Source organism: Haliotis rubra, unplaced genomic scaffold, assembly GCF_003918875.1.
Source record: "Haliotis rubra isolate DU_JTF1 unplaced genomic scaffold, ASM391887v1 Scf230, whole genome shotgun sequence".
Classification (NCBI taxonomy): domain Eukaryota; kingdom Metazoa; phylum Mollusca; class Gastropoda; order Lepetellida; family Haliotidae; genus Haliotis; species Haliotis rubra.
In genome coordinates this window covers 1,009,687-1,031,722 of record NW_025766337.1, presented here as the reverse complement: position 1 = coordinate 1,031,722, position 22,036 = coordinate 1,009,687, and the positions used below count along the sequence as shown (strand labels likewise).

Sequence of the window (22,036 nt, the reverse complement as noted above, 5' to 3'; positions counted from 1 at the left end):
TTTATTCAGAAAATTACATTTTTGTGAATGTGTAGAAATTAAAATGGATCTTAAGCAAAGACCTCAAGTACAGATGTGAAAATATAGGAAAGGTGACATAAGAAATAACCTCTTAATCAGGAATGTTTACAAAGTTTTCCGAGCCCTGACGGAGTTTGTCGAAGATAATGTGAGTAAAGACGTGTGACTGATGGCACTTTACATATGTGTTGTCAAGATGATGTTAGATGTATGTTATGTGTTGTCAAGATGATGTTAGATTATGTTATGTGTTGTCAAGATGATGTTAGATTATGTTTTTTCACCAAGATGATGTGAGATGTATGTTATGTGTTCATAACTCTCTCCTTCATTTGACTCTTTCAGATCCATACTTAAGACCTTCCTTTTCCGTGAACACTATGACCTTTGAACTATGTGCCGCTTTGAGCATACTCGAGAGTATGGAATCTAGCGGGAGACCACATCATTATTATTATTATCATGTGTTGTCAAGGTGATGAGACTACCTACTCCTCACTGCCCCCCTCCCTACTGAAGAAGTTGTGTGACATTCAGGGCGAGGAAAAGCAGGCCACTTCAGGCTACACTCACGGCGACCTTGTGCATATAAAGGGCAAGGTCAAAGTCTTTAGAGAGGTCAATGAAATCACAGCATTATATCATGGTAAGGTTTGAAGGATATCCATTTCAGTGTCCTGTAAACATGTCTTTTAGCGGCATTTAGAAGTTGTTATAGATAACCAAGATATTTTATGGATTTAAGCTTCTTTATTCTTTCCGACACAACGTTTCGCGGAATCGTTACAGATCCCTTCATCAGGTGAAGTGACAGCTGACACTATGATGTCGACACTGATGTCAGCTGCTCTACCTCCATGTATAGGATAATAAAGTACAGTTTTGCCCTGAACTATTAGTTTAAAGCACGAGGACGCAACCATTTATTACAAAGTGGTGGAGCAGACTGTATTTCCTAATAAACAATAACAGTTGGGTTTTTTTTACTTTTTGTTTTTTGTAATGCCACATAAAACAATATTCCAGCTATATGACACTGGTATGTAAACATATATGTTTGGACTAGACAATCCAGTGACTGACATCATCATAAGCATCAATCTGACAATGGCATGCATCAACTGATGCAGTGAGCCTGACTGCCCACTTAAGACATGCAAGGGTTTCTGAAGACAAACTCAGACTTATCTTTGCTGGGTAAGCAACGTCAGTAAGACACACCATTGCTTCATTGGAGGAGTGTGAAGTCCATTGCTGGTGTCTCCTGCCGTGATATTGCTGGAATATTGCTAAAAGCAGAGTTAACCATACTCACTGACTCACTCACTCATTTGAGGATGTGGTCACATGCGTTGCCGTGATACAAAAATGCCAGAAATCTATGAATTTGGTTTGAATCCTGGATTGATTGTGTTTCAAGGTTTGTCAGCTGACATTCTGTCTGACTAAAGGGGTAAACGACCATGACCTGTATCTCTCTCATTGTTCCACACGTATCAGCTGACATTCTGTCTGACTAAAGGGGTGAACGACCATGACCGGTATCTCTCTCATTGTTCCACACGTATTTGCTGACATTCTGTCTGACTAAAGGGGTAAAGGACCATGACCTGTATCTCTCTCATTGTTCCACACGTATCAGCTGACGTTCTGTCTGACTAAAGGGGTACAGGACCATGACCTGTATCTCTCTCATTGTTCCACACGTATCAGCTGACATTCTGTCTGACTAAAGGGGTGAACGACCATGACCTGTATCTCTCTCATTGTTCCACACGTATCAGCTGACATTCTGTCTGACTAAAGGGGTGAACGACCATGACCGGTATCTCTCTCATTGTTCCACGTATCAGCGTATCAGCTGACATTCTGTCTGACTAAAGGGGTGACTAAAGACCATGACCTGTATCTCTCATCATTGTTCCACATCGTTGTATCAGCTGACATTCTGTCTGACTAAAGGGGTGAACGACCATGACCGGTATCTCTCTCATTGTTCCACACGTATCAGCTGACATACTGTCTGACTAAAGGGGTGAACGACCATGACCGGTATCTCTCTCATTGTTCCACACGTATCAGCTGACATTCTGTCTGACTAAAGGGGTAAAAGACCATGACCTGTATCTCTCTCATTGTTCCACAAAGGGTTATCAGCTGACATTCTGTCTGACTAAAGGGGTGAAAGGACCATGACCTGTATCTCTCTCATTGTTCCACACGTATCAGCGACATCAGCTGACATACTGTCTGACTAAAGGGGTAAAAGACCATGACCTGTATCTCTCTCATTGTTCCACACGTATCAGCTGACATTCTGTCTGACTAAAGGGGTACAGGACCATGACCTGTATCTCTCTCATTGTTCCACACGTATCAGCTGACATACTGTCTGACTAAAGGGGTGACCATGACGACCATGACCGCTGATATCTCTCATTGTTCCATTGTTCCACATATCAGCTGACATTCTGTCTGACTAAAGGGGTAAAAGGGGTAAAAGACCATGACCTGTATCTCTCATTGTTCCACACGCGTATCAGCTGACATTCTGTCTGACTAAAGGGGTGACGACCATGACCATTTGTTCCTGCGTATCAGCTGTATCTGTCTGACTAAAGGGTCTCCATGACCGTATCTCTCTCATTGTTCCACACGTATCAGCTGACATTCTGTCTGACTAAAGGGGTGAAGGACGACCATGACCTGTATCTCTCTCATTGTTCCACATCAGCTATCAGCTGACATACTGTCTGACTAAAGGGGTACAGGACCATGACCTGTATCTCTCTCTCTTGTTGTTCCACACGTATCAGCTGACATACTGTCTGACTAAAGGGGTAAACGACCATGACCTGTATCTCTCTCATTGTTCCACACGTATCAGCTGACGTTCTGTCTGACTAAAGGGGTACAGGACCATGACCTGTATCTCTCTCATTGTTCCACATGACGTATCAGCTGACATACTGTCTGACTAAAGGGGTGAAAGGACCATGACCTGTATCTCTCTCATTGTTCCACACGTATCAGCTGACATACTGTCTGACTAAAGGGTACAGGACCATGACCTGTATCTCTCTCATTGTTCCACACGTATCATCAGCTGACATACTGTCTGACTAAAGGGGTGACAGACCTGACCATGACCTGTATCTCTCTCATTGTTCCACCACGTATCAGCTGACATTCTGTCTGACTAAAGGGGTGAAACGACCATGACCTGTATCTCTCATTTGTTCCATCAGCTGACGTTCTGTCTGACTAAAGGGGTGACAGGACCATGACCTGTATCTCTCTTGTTCCACACGTATCAGCTGACATTCTGTCTGACTAAAGGGGTGAAAGGACCATGACCGGTATCTCTCTCATTGTTCCACACGTATCAGCTGACATACTGTCTGACTAAAGGGGTGAACGACCATGACCGGTATCTCTCTCATTGTTCCACATGTATCAGCTGACATACTGTCTGACTAAAGGGGTACAGGACCATGACCTGTATCTCTCTCATTGTTCCACACGTATCAGCTGACATACTGTCTGACTAAAGGGGTACAGGACCATGACCTGTATCTCTCTCATTGTTCCACACGTATCAGCTGACATACTGTCTGACTAAAGGGGTACAGGACCATGACCTGTATCTCTCTCATTGTTCCACACGTATCAGCTGACATTCTGTCATAGTAGTAGAAAGTTAATGCTCAAAACAATGTCCTGCTTGATCACACCAGTATGTTTCTGTTCAAGCCAGGGTAGATAATCCTACAGCAGAGAATGTGCGTATGGTGGAGCTTCCCAAGCTGTACAAGATGTGTTATGACAAACCCTTCGAGCTGCCTCACAGAGTGAAGGCGGAGCTGGACATGATGAAGGAGGAAGACACGACTGGAGTCAAGAGCCGTGTGAGTCAATGAGTGAGTGAGTGTTTTAGTTACGCCGCTTTCAGCAATATTCCAGCAATATCACGGCGGGGGACACCAGATATGGGCTTTACATATTGTACCCACTAGGCTACCCCACCACCCGTGAGTCAATAATGGGAGGGAGCAGGGGTTTGCACATTTTGCCCACTAGGCTACCCCACCACCCGTGAGTCAATAATGGGAGGGAACAGGGGTTTACACATTGTACCCACTAGGCTACCCCACCACCCGTGAGTCAATAATGGGAGGGAGCAGGGGTTTACACATTGTACCCACTAGGCTACCCCACCACCCATGAGTCAATAATGGGAGGGAGCAGGGGTTTACACATTGTACCCACTAGGCTACCCCACCACCCGTGAGTCAATAATGGGAGGGAGCAGGGGTTTACACATTGTACCCACTAGGCTACCCCACCACCCATGAGTCAATAATGGGAGGGAGCAGGGGTTTACACATTGTACCCACTAGGCTACCCCACCACCCATGAGTCAATAATGGGAGGGAGCAGGGGTTTACACATTGTACCCACTAGGCTACCCCACCACCCGTGAGTCAATAATGGGAGGGAGCAGGGGTTTACACATTGTACCCACGAGGCTACCCCACCACCCGTGAGTCAATAATGGGAGGGAGCAGGGGTTTACACAGACCTTGAAAAAAGAGAGTCATGGTGACCCACTGTATTTCTTTTTGGGAGTCATTTTCAATGTTTATGTGTGTATATCAAAAGGCAATGATTTTATTGTTTTGTGTTGTATTGTTATTCATATGTTAGTTAATAAACAGTGTATGTGTCACAGTTCAGTTCAGACATAACAAACTCGAGTATACTGAACACATAATCAGGCTTGTGATTTAGTCGCTGCAACATACATGAATTGAAAGAAAAAATCTAAATTAATGAAGACCTCACGAAAACTATCATTGTATGCTTATCAGATCAATTTTTTTTACTCTGGACTGAATTGTGAGGTTAACTCATAAAACTTGCGTCAAGGTTGACTCGTATGATAATATTTTGAGAGTCTTTTACAAAATTGTTGCGTCAAATATGCAGGAATCATGCGTCATGTAAACCCTGAGGGTGGGGAGGACAGAGGGCGGAGCTAAACATGGTAAGGGAGGGGAGGGCTGAGGGCGGAGCTAGACATGGTAAGGGAAGGGAGGGCTGAGGGCGGAGCTAGACATGGTAAGGGAAGAGTATAAACATAACTGAAGGACGAATAAACAAGAAAGTCAATGAAGGAGTAATATTTAAACATTTCTCTGAGAGTGCACACACTGCAATGATGACATGTGCTCGACACCTTTGAATTCCAGTGTGCTTGGGTATGATTGCCTGTTGGGTTCAGGTGGTGCTCATTATTTATATTACACAATAAGTTTGTCCCAAGCAGCATTTAACATAACCTATTTTGATTGGTATCAGAGACGGATCATCCAGGAAGTAGGTGTGGCAGTAAGTGAACACCTTCGTACAGCACCCTCTGTGACAGAATTTACTGCCAGTCAGATGTGTCGCCTGCCAAACATCGCTGCCATTCTTGCTCAGCAGCAGTCAATGGTGAGTGAGGAACTAGATGAAAAAACTGTGTTTATTGGATCAAGCTGTCTAGATCAGTTATTGAAATTTGGTGGTGGGTGTGTGTGTGTGTGTGTGTGTGTGTGTGTGTGTGAGAGGTTCAACCATGTTATACATGCTCTATATTGTAGCAAATGCTGCTTCAGCAAAACAAATATCATTATGATGCCATTTCCTCATTCGTCACCACTTGCCCCTTTCCGTAACCTCGAAGAAGACTTGTCACCCTCTTGATGCTTGTTATGTGTGAAAATACGACAAACCAAAAAGTCATGAAAAATATACATCGTCATTTTGAAAGTGCTAAGAATGTACCTAACAGAATTGTGCTGTCTAATGTGAAGTTTTTTTATTAGAATCATGCGATTGACAGTGAGAGATTCAAATACATGTACACGCACATGTGTTTGTTGGCATAGCGGCTCTCATGGGTCCAACAGAGTGTATTTCTGATGATCTTGCGGGCTTGTTTTGCAGATTGTACATATGTTTCTTTTCTAAATATAATTATTTAAAATAATATTATATCTATATATAACTGATCAACGTTAATCTTTAACATTGTGTTTATATTTCATATCTCTGGGAATATTTTAGTCTGATCTTTTGGAGGTCATATTTTTTTCAGTGTATTCATTTTAATATCCTACCAGGGCTATGGCAGCAAGGTTACACAATGGTCAGTTTCAGAACTATTTTAAAGTCAGTTTTGAGTATTCGCTTTGGGATTTGATGTAGCTGAAAAAAGATTATTTTATTTGCATATTCAATAAAACAAATCTCAATTGTGATTCTTACACCCTATTTAGAAATAAACATTTGGATATATAAGGTGAACAGCTGGTTAGGATTAAGTTAGAACATTTCTTATACAAATATTTTTCTCCTTTTTAGTTGTGTCAAAAAGGTTTATTTCATTAGAAGAAATGAATAACGGAAAAAACTAAACTACCCAGCAATACGATATACAAGTGCATCGGTGATATTAGGTACCATTAGAATCAAACAGGGATAGAGTTATCATTCTTGTTTTAAGTAGTTCTGATGTTCATATGCCATTATGAAATCCTTCAAGAGGAGCACGAGTCGCTATTCGGCTCGTCCCGAAATAACACGAGTCGGTCAGGAATGAACATTTTCTGTCTATTTCAGTTCCAATTTGTTGAAAAATTAACTCCTGAGAACCAGTGAGTGAGTTAGTCAGTTGGGTTTTACACCACTTTTAACAATATTCCAGGAATATCACAGCGGGGGACTCCAGAAATGCCTGGTTTCATACTTCGTACCCTTTTAGGGAATCAAACCGAGGCCCTCGGCATGATAAGTGAACACATTACCCCAGACACCCTCATACTTTCTTTTAACAGTCAAACATTGTAGTTTTTTATCGAGGTGGGGAAATTTGCACATTCACCTGATTTTGATCTTAATTTGTATCAGAAAATATGTACAAGTATTCTCAAGCATGGCAATATCAAACGGATCATTGAAGCATCATGCACGTTAAACTTGTGACAGGATAGATCTTATTGACAATACAGACATGTGAGAGATGTGTCGATTAATACACCTGAGAGATGTGTCGATCAATACACCTGAGAGATGACTCGGCCATTACACCTGAGAGATACGTCGGCCAATACACCTGAGAGATACGTCGGCCAATACACCTGAGACATGTATCAGCCAATACACATGAGAGATGTGTCGGCCAATACACCTGAGAGATGTGTCAGTCAATACACCTGAGAGATATGTCGGCCAATACACCTGAGGCCCCAAAAAATAAATGTTATGGTTCCGATTTCCTACATTTCAGAACTAGGGTAGGTAGGTAGGGTTTTTTGGGTTTTTTTTCAAAATATTTTTACATTACTCATCATGAGTCATGTGTCAGAAAATAAATTTAATTTATTTTTTGGGTGAGTAAAATTGTTAGGCTCAGCGGGAATATTTAGGGTCGGTCGGGAAATCGGAACCACAAGCATTTTTTTATTAGGCCTGATAGATGTGTCAGCCAATACACCTGAAAGATGTTTGACAAATACACCTGAGAGACATGTCAGCCAATACACCTGAGAGACGTGTCAGCCAATATACCTGAGAGATATGTCAGCCAATACACCTGAGAGATGTGTCGACCAATACACCTGAGAGATGTGTCAGCCATTACACCTGAGAGATATGTCAGCCAATACACCTGAGAGATGTGTCGACCAATACACTTGAGAGAGATGTGTCAGCCAATACACTGGAGGGATGTGTCAGCCAATACACATGAATGTGTGGCCAATGAGAGACCTGTGAGAGCCAATACACCTGAGAGATGTGTCAGACCAATACACCTGAGAGAGACCAATACATCGTGAGAGATGTGTCAATACACCTGAGAGATATGTCAGCCAATACACCTGAGATACACCAATACACCTGAGAGAGATGTGTCAGCACCTGATACACCTGAGAGATATGTCAGCCAATACACCTGAGAGATGTGTCAGCCAATACACCTGAGAGATGTGTCAGCCAATACACCTGAGAGATGTGTCAGAGATGTGTCATTACACCTGAGAGATATGTCAGCCAATACACCTGAGAGATGTGTCAGCCAATACCAATACACCTGAATATCTTAGAGATGTGTCGCCTAATACACTGGAGAGATGTGTCCGCACCTGAGAGATACACCTGAGAGATGTGTCGACCAATACACCTGAGAGATGTGTCAGCCAATACACCTGAGAGATGTGTCCACCAATACACCTGAGAGATGTGTCAGCCATTACACCTGAGAGATATGTCAGCCAATACACCTGAGAGATGTGTCGACCAATACACTGAGAGAGATGTGTCCGCCAATACACCTGAGAGATGTGTCAGCCAATACACCTGAGAGATGTGTCAGCCAATACACCTGAGAGATGTGTCGACCAATACACCTGAGAGATGTGTCGACCAATACACCTGAGAGATGTGTCAGCCAATACACCTGAGAGATGTGTCAGCCAAAACACCTGAGAGATGTGTCGGCCAATACAGAGAGATGTGTCAGCCAATACACCTGAGAGATGTGTCCACCAATACACCTGAGAGATATGTAGACAAATACACCTGAGAGATGTGTCTGCCAATACACCTGAGAGATATGTCAACCAATACACCCGAGAGATGTGTTGACCAATGCACCTGAGAGATATGTCACCCAATACACTTGAAAGATGTGACACCCAATACACCTGAGAGGTGTGACAGCCAATACACTGGAGACATGTGTCGACCAATACACCTGAGACATGTTTTGACCAATACACCTGAGACATGTTTTGACCAATACACCTGAGACATGTGTCGACCAATACACCTGAGACATGTGTCGACCAGTACACCTGAGACATATTTTGACCAATACACCTGTGAGACATGTCGACCAATACACCTGAGAGATGTGTCAGCCAATACACCTGAGAGACGTGTTGACCATTAAACCAGAGGGATGGCTTGCTTAAGACCAGTTCTAGCCCGTTAATAGCTTTTAGTGTGAGACCTCCTGATTTGGCATGTCTGGATCTGACCCCCTAGAACAATGCTCATGATGTCACCCTCCTGTTTTCCTTGTACTGATGTCATTAATATACAGGTCGCTAAGGTATACATGGAATATGGCACACTGTGGTATACATGGAATATTGCACACTGGGGTATACATGGAATATTGCACACTGTGGTATACTTGGAATATTGCACACTGTGGTATACATGGAATATTGCACACTGTGGTATACTTGGAATATTGCACACTATGGAATATACATGTGAACATGGAACACTGTGGTATACTTGGAATATTGCACACTGTGGTACACTTGGAATATTGCACACTGCAGCACAAGCAGCCAAATGAGAATTGATGAATAGGACATACAGATGACATACTGAAGTGTGTAGCATGAAGGTCCACTCCACGGCTGGTCCAGTGATCTGTTCATGATGTACCTATCCTGTTTGCTTGTGCAAATAGTATAAATGTTAGGAATCTGTCTATATAAAGATTACAGAACTATTCAATCTTTTCTTTGATGATACACAAGGTTTGCATCCAGGGGAACATTGGGTTGCTATTGTTTTGTAACATGTATGAGCTTATGAAGTTGGGATATGTCAAACACTTGTCAAAAACGTTACCAAATGGATTTTGTCTTCTAGCACCAGTTAGATGTATTTCATACATCAACTATGTAAACACTTCTCTGTGTGAAGGAGATCCCAAGACAATGTCATGAAGGCGTGGCTCCTGATTCAACACTTCTCTGTGTGAAGGAGATCCCAAGACAATGTCATGAAGGCGTGGCTCCTGATTCAACACTTCTCTGTGTGAAGGAGATCCACATGATCACTGGGATTCCAGTTCTTTCTCAAATACACAATTAATGTGTCTGTACTCGACCATCTCCGTGGTCTGTATGACTTCAATTCCCGGAGCAGTGACGCACACACGCATGCACACACAAAATATCCATGAAGCGATTGTGCAGTAACGTACGTTCTAAAATCAGAAAATGTGTTTGATGTTGAAGGAACAATAACACACCCTTCAACAATACAGTAAACTTCTACGTTTATTTCTGTTGCTTAAAGATGGCATGAATATCCAAACAAATTAGTTTGCTTATCAGAGTTGCTTCCCTTAGCAGCACATGACTCCGATAATCCTGGCTGGTTGGTTGGTTGTTTAACACTACTGTCAGCAATATTCCAGCTCTATGGCGACGGCTGATGGTCACGTGAGCTCTATGATTATGATCACTGGTATGTAAGTACATTCCTATGCAACTCTGTTTCACCAAAGTGGCCAGCATAGAATACATGTGTCGCTTTGGGCTTCCTCTTTCAAACATTACCAGTGGTGATTGTACTAAAATACTTTCCAAAGCACTAATCTCAATGTACTCTCTTCCACTGACATTGTGCCAACACGGATTTTCCTGCACTCAGAAAACTCATTAAGATTGCCTCATATGTTAACAGCAACCTGTGGGCATTCTTGTTTCTTCTCTCCACAAATACAGTCAGTATATTGCAAGTTTTCTTCCTGGACAGAGGGGGTCTGTTTATTGTTACCAAGATTCACCATGGTTACTATGGTTACAGTTCAATATTCTTGTAATAGGGCATGCACCTGGCCTCGGCCTCCGCTGGTGAGTATATTGGATTATAGCCCAGCAGTTTCCTGGCTTTCTTACTGCTGAAGTATAGGTTCATGTTGATATACCGGACACTACAGGCTGGGGTAGACATGTTGATTCTCTTCAAGGGAGACAACCACCGCAGGACCATCTCCACAAAGCACATGCACCCATACACTAGGGAATATGGGAGATATATCTTGGACAGCGTGAATCCTCGACATGCAAGATAGGGAGACAGGAACTGGAATGTGTTAACCAATGGGGTATTGTCTGGCACAAAGTATGGTAGACCTCCAACGTTTGGGTCGTACTTGAGCGCCATGTCGGCACACAGGAATGCCCAGGCTGTGTTTCCTGCATATGCTTGTTGAAAGAGAGCTCGGCCATTGCCAACTCGCATCAGCGAACCACCAGACGATTTGGCGTTTCGTAGGCCAGCTGTGATGTAATAGGGGTCTCCCTCACCGTACATGACATTGGCCCTCAGTGCAAGCGTCCTCAACTTGTTTCCTTTTAAGAAAAAGTGAAAATACTACATGGCCTTTATGTTGATTAAAACTGATATGACATAATAATCCACTATACATTGAACCATTTGATATTCTTGGATGGAGAGGGGCTGTTAATTTTAGTAATAAACAGTCCAGAGTTACTGGGGACAATATTGTCTATTAAATCTCCAAGGATCATCACATTAGCCAGAAAAATTAAATTAAATTAAATTCTTCAATGCTGATTACAGAGAGTGGGCTGTTCTACAAGGCAGAATTATGACTCTGTTATATGAGAGTCTAAAGGCTGTTTGCTCCAAGACCCTACCCTCCCTACCATTCTCTGAGTACTGGCCGTTGGATGCCAACACAAGGGTCTCCGCTTTATACTTGGTCTCCGGGTAGCCAGGAAACAGAAACTTCTTTGGTCGAACTGTTGAGTCCTCGTCCCCATCGATGATGTCCTCATAACCTATGACAACATCTACGGTGCTGCAGAAATGGAGACGCTCAACATTCTGTTGAAGACATGCCTTGATCACTGTGGCAGTTCCTGAAATGATTCAGACTGTTTTGTAGATCAGAGAAGGTATGAAAGAAAGTGAAAAGTGCTGCACGTTGCAGATACACCCCACTTTGGTGAAACCCAACTGGATGATGATAATTCTGACACACCAGGGATCATTGAGGCAGATGTGGGAATAGAACTCGTAGCATGAGATCCTGGCACAACTAAGGGACGCAACTCTGTGGACTGGACCACAAGTCCGCATTTACACATGGTAAGGGAAATTAACAATAAATAAATTTGTTGATGTCTAAATGTCAACCTGGTTGTTGGAAAGGGTGAAAAACTGACAATTATTAGTTTTATTTCATTTTGATATGAAGACAACACTGCAGGAACAACAACTTCTTGTCATGAAAGTTTGCTATTTTGGTAAATGAAAAATTACATTTTACAAAATATTTAGCTCATGTTTTAGCAAATTCTGACAGTGACACACAAGTGCAGATCTAGGTTAGAATATTGATCTTCAGTAACCCATGGTTGTCTTAGAGGCGACTAACGGGATCGAGTGGTCAGACTCACTGACTTGATTGACACATGTCTTCGTTGCCCAATTTCGTACATCGGTGTTCATGATGTTGATCACTGAATTCTCTGGTCCAGACTTGAAATGTTGATACTGAAGTATTGGTAAAAACGTTGATGAAGGGAAACTCACCATTCACATTGATTTCTTCCATTCCATTGACGTCTGGGAAAGTGCCAAAGCTCACAAGTCCTGCAATATGGACCACAGAGTTAACTCCCTTGCATGCATCCAGGACGGTGTTGAGATCGGTGATACTCCCCACTGTAGAGATGACTGGTTTGGTGGTCGGTGTTCCTGGAAAAACAAATTATGTCATGAACGTGGTGACATTACTGCTGCCAGGATGGTATGTGAACACTGTCACAGGAGGCAGAAGGAGGACATGACTGCTGCCAGGATGGTATGTGAACACTGTCACAGGAGGCAGAAGGAGGACATTACTGCTGCCAGGATGGTATGTGAACATTGTCACAGGAGGCAGAAGGAGGACATTACTGCTGCCAGGATGGTATGTGAACATTGTCACAGGAGGCAGAAGGAGGACATGACTGCTACCAGGATGGTATGTGAACATTGTCACAGGAGGCAGAAGGAGGACATGACTGCTACCAGGATGGTATGTGAACATTGTCACAGGAGGCAGAAGGAGGACATGACTGCTACCAGGATGGTATGTGAACATTGTCACAGGAGGCAGAAGGAGGACATGACTGCTACCAGGATGGTACGTGAACACTGTCGCAGGAGGCAGTAGGAGGACATAACTGCTGCCAGGATGGTACGTGAACACTGTCACAGGAGGCAGAAGGAGGACATGACTGCTGCCAAGGTGGTGTTTTGAGATCTTATGTGCCACACTGCCCGGCCAGGTCATTGTTACGGAGTGTTATGCCAATCTCTTCCACAATGATGTTTTGTAAATATGAACCAGAATTAGTTTTTCAGGACCCCATGCCTGTTTTAAGAGGAAACTGACTCTGTTCTGCAGTCTGGATCACTGACCTTATTGATGAAAATCATCATATCCCAATCACATATATCAATGATCATGGTGTCAACGACATTATTGTAAGATCAAGATCTGATTATGTGCAGACTACTTTGCTAAGTATGGCATTAAACTGTAAATAAATACATTTCTGGCTCTACCCCTGGTGATTGTTGCCAATGATGGTGTCTGATCTGGACTTGTCACTTACATCCTGCCTGAGACGATGTGTGACCACCATAGTTCCTTGCCTCACTGCTCTAACTTACCAAGAAAGTTACTGTAGGGCTTCACATCCAGCACTCGGATCTCACGTACATGTGGCGCTCTCTGTTGGAGCAGACTGACAACATGGTTTCCTAGGAAACCAGCTCCCCCTGTCACCAGAACAATGTCGCCACATACAGAAGGCAGGAGGGAAGAATTAGAGGTCATCCTGAAATCACAAAGTAGCATTTAACTTCAATATGGCTACACATCAGCCATCTTTGATTTTTAAAACTCTTTATTTTCAATCTGGTTTAGTGGTGATTGCCATATTCCTATAAACATGGTAAATAGGAATCAAACTAAATGAAATGACCCTGATATTTATACCTTGATTAAAGGTGTCAATTGCACATTACTCTCATGACTAATGCATATTCATCAGGTGCACTGTCGTATAAATGATAAATAAAGAACCGACTGAAATTAGGTAGGAATTTGATAAAGAACTGAACTTTGACCCATCTCTTGCAAAATAAGAATCATTTTATGAAAGGCATTGATGAGATTTAATGTCATCTGTTTTTCCCCTTGGCTGTTTGAACAGAAAAGTAAGCAGCCTTATTATCTGGGTCTTCTCCATGACTTCTAAGCTCAGTGATAAGAATAGATTGTTGCTCCTGACATCAATGACTGGTTTACGATCACCAGTAGCTCACACATTTACACACAGCTACAACCACTTAGGGCGGTGTGGTAGCCAAGTGGTTAAAGTATTCGCTCATCAAGCTGGGTTCGATTCCCCACATAGGTACAATGTGTGAAGCCCATTTCTGGTGTCCCCCGCCATGATTTTGCTGGATTATTGCTGAAAGCAGTGTAAAACTAAACTCACTCACTCACTACATCCACTGAGGGAACAGTGGGCTAGAATAAGTCCCCAACAGGCTATGCTGGACAGATTAATGGGTTGACAGGCTGTGAATTGGTTGAAGTTGTGGATCGCTGCTCATAATATCAACCACTGTAATGTCTGTTCAAGGCACCACTGTAATGTCTGTTCAAGGCACCACTGTCAGGAATGTTCCAGATTGTGGTGTTAAACAACAAACAAAATCATATTCTGACCTATACAGAGAATGTATGCGCATATGATGATTATGATTTCAAGTTTTGGTGCAGTTTGTTTCCAGTATATGTTGCTTGCATTCATCTGGCATTTGTTTTGACTTGAAGTACACCCCACGACAAATAATTACCATGGCGATGGGTACAGATGACTTTTCCCGTTTTGATATTAAGTACAGTCCTATTTTATAAAATAGTATCTTCGTTTAACTTATTGCATGGTTACCATGGCAACTTACTTCACGCTGAGGCTGTTTGTAATGATGTTGCTCTGTGCTGAACTTTGCCAGAACAGGGAACTCAGTAGACGAGCAGAGAACATCGGAGTTGTCTGGAAAACATTCAGTTGTCATGGTAACAAAGTATCTCAATGCATGACATATCTTGAAGCTGTATCTGTCTTTCAACAGTCACTGAATGGTAACCATGTGTACATAACATTGAATTTCTTTTTTAAACAATTATTTAGGGTGTTATTGAGTATTTGAAGCACGGGAATTCATTTGGAACCAACAGCATTAGCAGGTTTCAAATGAAATATTCCGTGCTTCAAATACTCAGTAACACCTGGAAATTGGCCAGCACATAATGTTTATCGACATTGTAAACACAAAAAACAAACCAAAAGGCCCACATGGGTTTTACTGTCTGCACTCATTGACATCGGGTACAGCAGTGAAATGTCATCAGCCGGCCGCTTCGGGCTGTCTCCCATGGTAGCATCTGGAACTGCTCATTTGTGACATCATTCCAACTTTACCTCACAATATGATTTGAATGACATCACCACTGCTGATGGCGCAACAATACAATTGTGTGCGATATTTGTATGCGTGTCAATATGCAGTGAATAGTCTTGCAATGTCTGGAAACTAAATACTATTTGATCATGTTTTGCAACCAATTACATTAAAGAACACGGTGACTTTTTGGTTTACAACCGTAATTTGTGTGTGTGTGTGTGTGTGTGTGCGTGCGTGTGTGTGTGTAATAGGAAGGGCGTAGAGAATATCTTCACTTTCATTATAAGGATCAAGGTATGATAGAGAGGAAATGTAGAGTTGCCAAAGTATTGCAGACTTGCTAAAGACTTTCAGATGGTTTTGTTTCAGGACCTCAATGAGAATAATATAGTACAAATACTCACAGTCTGTGACTTTAACTGCTAGTCTCAAGCCTGAGTCTAGTAACAATCTGCTTCGATCTTGTAAAGGTCTTAATATGATAAAACTAAAACATAGTGGCCATGTTGTTAAGAGCCACAGTCCGGCACATTGGCACAGAGTGTCCATACTTGAATTGTATGTCTGAGACTGATGTATACATTTATATTATGCACATGTTTTGTATTTTCAAATGATGTGAAATTTGATTTATAATAATTTAAAAATGGTATGAAGTATCCTGTATAGTAAAACTGTAGTAAGTTTGAAATACAAAAACTAAATAAAATACTCTCATGTAAAAGAAGAACAAAGAAACAAATAACTTACAAAACTTTGATAGGTGATAACTGAATATATTGAGTATATTTATATTATATCCAACTCTGTGAGACAAAAACAATAGGAAATACAAACTTACCAGTTGAGAGATAACACCATGGTTCTGTATCGCTGATGAACTGACTGCACTCAATGGCATTGTAGTTGGAGACAGACAGAGCTGGCATCCTTGTTGTAATTAATGCCCAGAATCAGACAAATAGACCTGTAACATCCACCGCCCCCTGGTGACAGGGCTCAGGTGTGTTTACAGCGCCCCCTGTTGGGCTACTGGTCAACACATCTGCACGTGTTGTGATCAGAGTGTTGATTAGATTCACCCCTGATGAGATGTGTCGCCAGGTCGGATATTGATTATGTGACAATTGGATATAGTTTTATGTATTGAGTTGACGTGTGTCTTGATTAGATAAAAACATACATCATGTAAAAATCTCATGATCCTCATCATTGTTTTAGATAAAATTGTCTGTCAAGTGTTGAGGTGAAGATTCTCTCTGTGTAACTCCAACTCCTTAATGTTATAATTCATGTTTCTAGTTTTCATAGCTTGAAATGTCAGACTTTTACAAAAGGTATTGTTCTTCGGCATATGTTTTCCCAATAAATGATTGACACATCTTTTTAATTTTAGATATTTAAATCAGGATTTTGTCCTTCAAAATTTATATTTAGAAAAACTTGAAAGCAAAAAATTTGATGTTAGATTTGAGTTGTTTGTTTTTAAGAGCTCTTTGTTTATCATTTTCAAGCACTTTCGATGAATAAGAATATTTCATATGGTAAACGGTTCATTTTCTGAAAAATGACAGGACAGGTTACATGTTATCATATTCCGATAGCATGGACTGTTTTCTTAGCACCTTACCGCCATGATATTGCTGGAATATTGCTAAAAGCAGCGTAACACCATACTCACTCACTCACTCACTCTCTCTTTGCACTGTATGCAATGTTAACAATAAAGAAGCTTATTGATTGCAGAACTGCTAATATTGGCTACAGTCTGGATCATCGGTAAGTAGCTGGACACTGCTGGGCATTTAAATGAACCTAAGATAATATTTTGTAGGAGGAAAAACTAAGTCACGTTTCCATGGTAACACAAGCTCTTCAGAAGCTGGAGGAGGAGGATGGGACGGTGTGTCGCCGTATGGAGGCATTTGGTGACATACAGATTATCGTCATACACTGGATTGTGGCACTGAGGTAGGACAATACATCATTTGGTGACATACAGATTATCGTCATAAGCCAGATCAACAAACTCGACCCTCTGACCCCAATGAAGCAAATGCTCTGACCACCATACAATCACCCCTATACATAAGGACCTCAAAAGACTCTCTGACCCCATCCAACACCTGAACACCCTGTCCCTATCCCAGACCATAGGACTCCTTTGGCCATTGTGACTGAACACTCTGTCATAAGCCAGATCAACAAACTCCTGAACACTTTGTCCCCTATAAACCAGACCTCTGACCCTGACCCCTAATAAAGCAGATGCTAAGGACTCTCTGAACACTCTGACTGACCCCTATAAACCCAGACCATAGGACCACAGGACCCCTATAAACCAGACCACAGGACTCCTGACACTACCATAGGACTCCTGAATACCCTGAACCCTATACCAGACCATAGGACTCCTGACCCCTATAAACCAGACCACCAACCCTGAGGACTCCTGAACACATAAACCAGACCATAGGACTCCTGACCCCTAACCAGACCATCTCCTGACCCCTATAAACCAGACCATAGGACTCCTGAACACTCCCTATAAACCAGACCATAGGACCCCCTATAAACCTCCTATAGACCAAAGGACTCCTGAACACCCTGACCCCTATAAAACCCAGACCACAGGACTCCTGAACACCCCTGTCCCCTATAAACCAGACCATAGGACTCCTATAAACCAGACCACTCTGAACACTGTCCCCTATAAACCAGACCACAGGACTCCTGAACACTCTGTCCCCTATAAACCAGACCATAGGACTCCTGAACACTCTGACCCCTATAAACCAGACCACAGGACTCCTGAACACCCTGTCCCCTATAAACCAGACCATAGGACTCCTGAACACTCTGTCCCCTATAAACCAGACCACAGGACTCCTGAACACTCTGACCCCTATAAACCAGACCAAAGGACACCTGAACACACTGTCCCCTATAAACCAGACCAAAGGACTCCTGAACACCCTGTCCCCTATAATCCAGATCCAAGGTCTTCTGAACACTCTGACCCCTATAAACCAGACCCCTATAAGTCAGACCCCTAAAACCTAGTCCATAGGATGCTTGCTGTCACCAGAATCACCAAGCTTGACCACCAGATTTTATGATCAGCATGGGTTGCTGGGGACGGCTCATGACCCAGAACGCCCATTGTGTAGCAGAGAAGAATCCTATAATTGCATATTTTGTATAACTAAGCTCTTTAATTGTTGCCAATTGGTTGCAACACACTGTCACCACATGAATATCACACTGAGACATTCTTCTTCTCCTTCTTCTTCTTCTTCTTGGGGCGGTGGGGTAGCCTAGTGGTTAAAGTGTTTGCTCATCACGCCAAATATCCAGATTATATTCCCGACATGGGTACAATGTGTGATGCCCATTTCTGTTTTCCCCAGCCGTAATATTGCTGGGATATTGCTAAAATCGGCGTAAAACCCAACTCACTCACTCTTCTTCTGGAACAGAGGCTACATCTATGGTGGTTTCACCATGTTGGACACTTACTGAACCTGTTCGATTATTTATTAGTGTGAGCAGAGATTTGGAAAGTATGTTGTCATGGTGACTTGTATCCCTCATTACAGAATCTGCATCACAGCAAGGCACTGAAAACGGCCATCTTGAACTTGCTGGTCAAAGAATCTCAGAAGCCGAAGTGTAAGAATCACCAGTCAGGTGTTGTTGTTTGTTTGTTTAAAACTTTGGTTGTTGTTTAATGCCGCACTCAGCAATATTCCAGCTGTATGGCAGCGGTCTGTAAATACTCACCTCTGGACCAGACAATTCAGTGATCAACATCATGAGCATCGAACTACACAATTGGTATACGATGACATGTGTCAACCAAGTCAGCAAGCCTTTACCACCTGGTCATGTTAGTCGCCTTTTACGACGATTGTTTGTAGTTTACCAAGACACTATGCAATATTGTAATAATATCAAAGTTGTATTTGTTTCAAAGTGGTACCTGCTGAAGTAACGTCACACTAGTGTGTTCTGTCACCGTGTTTTGTTGCAGATGCGGAGCGTGGGTGCCATTACCTGCACATCCTGGATGAGCTGCACAGGACCGTCAGTACTCCAAACTCCACCAAGCGGCCCTGCTGAACTGTCTGCAGACACTTGAGACACAAAGTGATGTCATACGCACTTACCACAAACAGTACCTTCCTTGTGTCACCTGACATCTGACCTTGACCTCATCTACACTGGCGACACAAAGTGATGTCATACTCACTTATCATAGACAGTACCGTCCTTGTTTCACATGACCTTGAACATCATTTACACTGGAGACACAAGTGATGTCCTACGCACTTACCATTTGACCTTGACCTTTCTACACTGAAGATGTAAACCATCATTTCTGACTGCAAAACTATATGCACCTTGCACGATGTGTTTCCTGTGTTACGCGACATTTGTAAACATGACATGAGCAATATCAGTTACTTTCTTTATGAAACATTCATGTAATGTCTGTTAAGATGCTGATATACTACTCAAAAATGTTAAAGATCAGTAGATTCTTTCATTTTGTGATGATATTCCTTGCGTTGTGCTGTAATAGGTAGTCATAACGTGACAGATTACCTATGGTTGTGTAATTCATTGTGATACAGTGTTTCTATCAATATTCGGGAGAGGCTAGTGGTGTGCTGGTTAAGTCAACAGTAATATGGAAGCTCCTGGAGCAGCTAGCTGGAGTGAGTGAGTGACTCAGTGAGTGTGGTCTTACGCATTTAGCAATTTATCAGCAATATCATGGCGGGAACACCAGAAATGGGCGTCACACACTGTGCCCATGTGGGGAATCGATCCCGGGTCTTCAGCGTGACGAGTGGACGCTTTAACCACTAGGCAACTGGAATAACCCAACTTAATGAAGAAATTTCTAGAAGTTCTTTTATATGTATAAAGGGGAATGCCCTGTCTCACATAACATGAAGCGCCTGTAACTATTGGACAGCTGTGGCCTGTTGTTGTTGCTGAGTGAATGGCATCACAGACTTTTCTGCAAATTTTTTCAATCTTTATTTCGTACTGAAGAGGCCACAGGCCTTTAGTACATATACATATATAATGGGGAATTACAAAAAATAAATATATTTACATTACAGTGATAAAACTTTTCTAAAAATGTTCTATACAACATTGCAGTGTGGATGAACATGGCAAGATTTTGTAATATATTTTGATTTTTACTGCTTATAAGGGTAGAGAATTTTATGATGCTTGGATGGATATAGTAATATCTTTTAATGTATTTACAACGTATTGAATTATATGATGGACAGATGAGGAGAAAGTGATATTCATCTTCAATTTCATTTAAACGACAAAGTGTACATATTCTCTCTTCTCTTTTAACATTTTTATATCTGCCGCTTTCAATCAACAAATCGTGAGATGAACATCGGAATCTTGCTAGTGGTCGCCTAAATTTCTTTATATCAACACATGATAAGTATACTTCATTGAATAGATCTTTTTTAAATTTTGAATAGTAAAAACATTTACTTGACAAAGATATTTTCTCACACCATGTTTGAAGATATATGTCTTTAAGTCTTATGGTTAACGACTGAATGAATGACGCGTATGTGATTCTACATATTGTGCATTCCAAACGTTTCCGAAGCCAATAGAGAATAAGAAGTTCTTAACATGAGATGTCCAATTTCTTTGTCCATTTTCATCATACAATAACATCATATTATAACATTTTTTCGGTAACCGATATGAAGGCATATTTAACAGTTTTAACCAATATTTGACAACTTTTATGCTTGTAAACAAGTGCATTGGATATCTGCCACATTCACCGTAAACTACTGCATTAACTGTATTCAATTTAACACCAAGATATTTCTTGCATGCATACAAGTGTATTCTTTCTATTTGATGAAAGTCTGCTGATCCCCAGATTTCTGCTCCGTCACGTCAAAATTGGGTTTATCTTTGCATCAAAAATCTTAAAAAGGTTTTGTAACTAATATCTCCAAGTGTACTTACTGTCTTCATAATACCAATAAGTGCCTTTTATGCTTGGCTTGAAGCATATTTGACATGCATGTTCCAAGACAAACCATTGGTAAAATACAATCCCAAATATTTATAATAGCTAACACAGTCTAGATGTATACCATTAAACAGCCACTTTTCTTTTTTAGAAAGTTTACCTCCCTTTTTAAAGACTATGATTTTTGTTTTCTCTCTGTTTACTGTTAATTTCCATTTATCGCAGTAATGTTCGAGTTCATTTATTTGATTTTGGAGGCCACTAACGGTGCTTGAAAATAACACAATGTCGTCTGCAAACAACAGAAGGAAGATTTTAAATATTTCTGGGTGAAGGACTAAGTATCCATCCTTGCCTTACACCAAGTTTTAATTCGAACGTTTCCGAAAATTCTTGATTATTTTTACTGCCATTACCAGTTTGCTTTGTTTTATACTGCAACTCGATTTCCCTTTGCAGCAATTTGTAAACCTAAGTAATTTTATAATACAAATGTTAATTTTAGAAAATTTCCTTGTTTGTTGTTTTCACACTGAATTCTTTTGCGTCGATTTCTAAGTTGCTTTATTGTTTCAATTCAGCACAACACGCAACAATATGTAATAATCGAGTTGTCATCAA

The 22,036-nt window shown here is 41.5% G+C and overlaps 2 protein-coding genes across 2 annotated transcripts in view; one reads left to right on the top strand and one right to left on the bottom strand.

Annotated features, from left to right (window-relative positions):
• Positions 1 to 20,405, top strand: part of LOC124278056 (CST complex subunit STN1-like) — a 65,925-nt gene extending 45,520 nt beyond the window's left edge. Inside the window, exons 5-10 of the mRNA XM_046713803.1 lie at positions 497 to 667; positions 3,775 to 3,929; positions 5,383 to 5,517; positions 17,213 to 17,306; positions 18,968 to 19,050; positions 19,412 to 20,405. Of these exons, the coding sequence (XP_046569759.1) occupies positions 497 to 667; positions 3,775 to 3,929; positions 5,383 to 5,517; positions 17,213 to 17,306; positions 18,968 to 19,002 (590 nt within the window). The 3' untranslated portion in view covers positions 19,003 to 19,050; positions 19,412 to 20,405. The remainder of the gene's footprint in view (positions 1 to 496; positions 668 to 3,774; positions 3,930 to 5,382; positions 5,518 to 17,212; positions 17,307 to 18,967; positions 19,051 to 19,411) is intronic.
• Positions 10,627 to 14,054, bottom strand: LOC124278058 (3 beta-hydroxysteroid dehydrogenase/Delta 5-->4-isomerase type 4-like). The gene is made up of 4 exons (XM_046713806.1): positions 13,570 to 14,054; positions 12,442 to 12,606; positions 11,550 to 11,765; positions 10,627 to 11,231 (listed from the first exon to the last, which is right to left on the bottom strand). Exons 1-4 carry the CDS (start codon positions 13,754 to 13,756, stop codon positions 10,678 to 10,680), a joined length of 1,122 nt encoding a protein of 373 aa, XP_046569762.1. The 5' UTR covers positions 13,757 to 14,054; the 3' UTR covers positions 10,627 to 10,677.
• Positions 20,406 to 22,036: the final 1,631 nt, after the last annotated feature.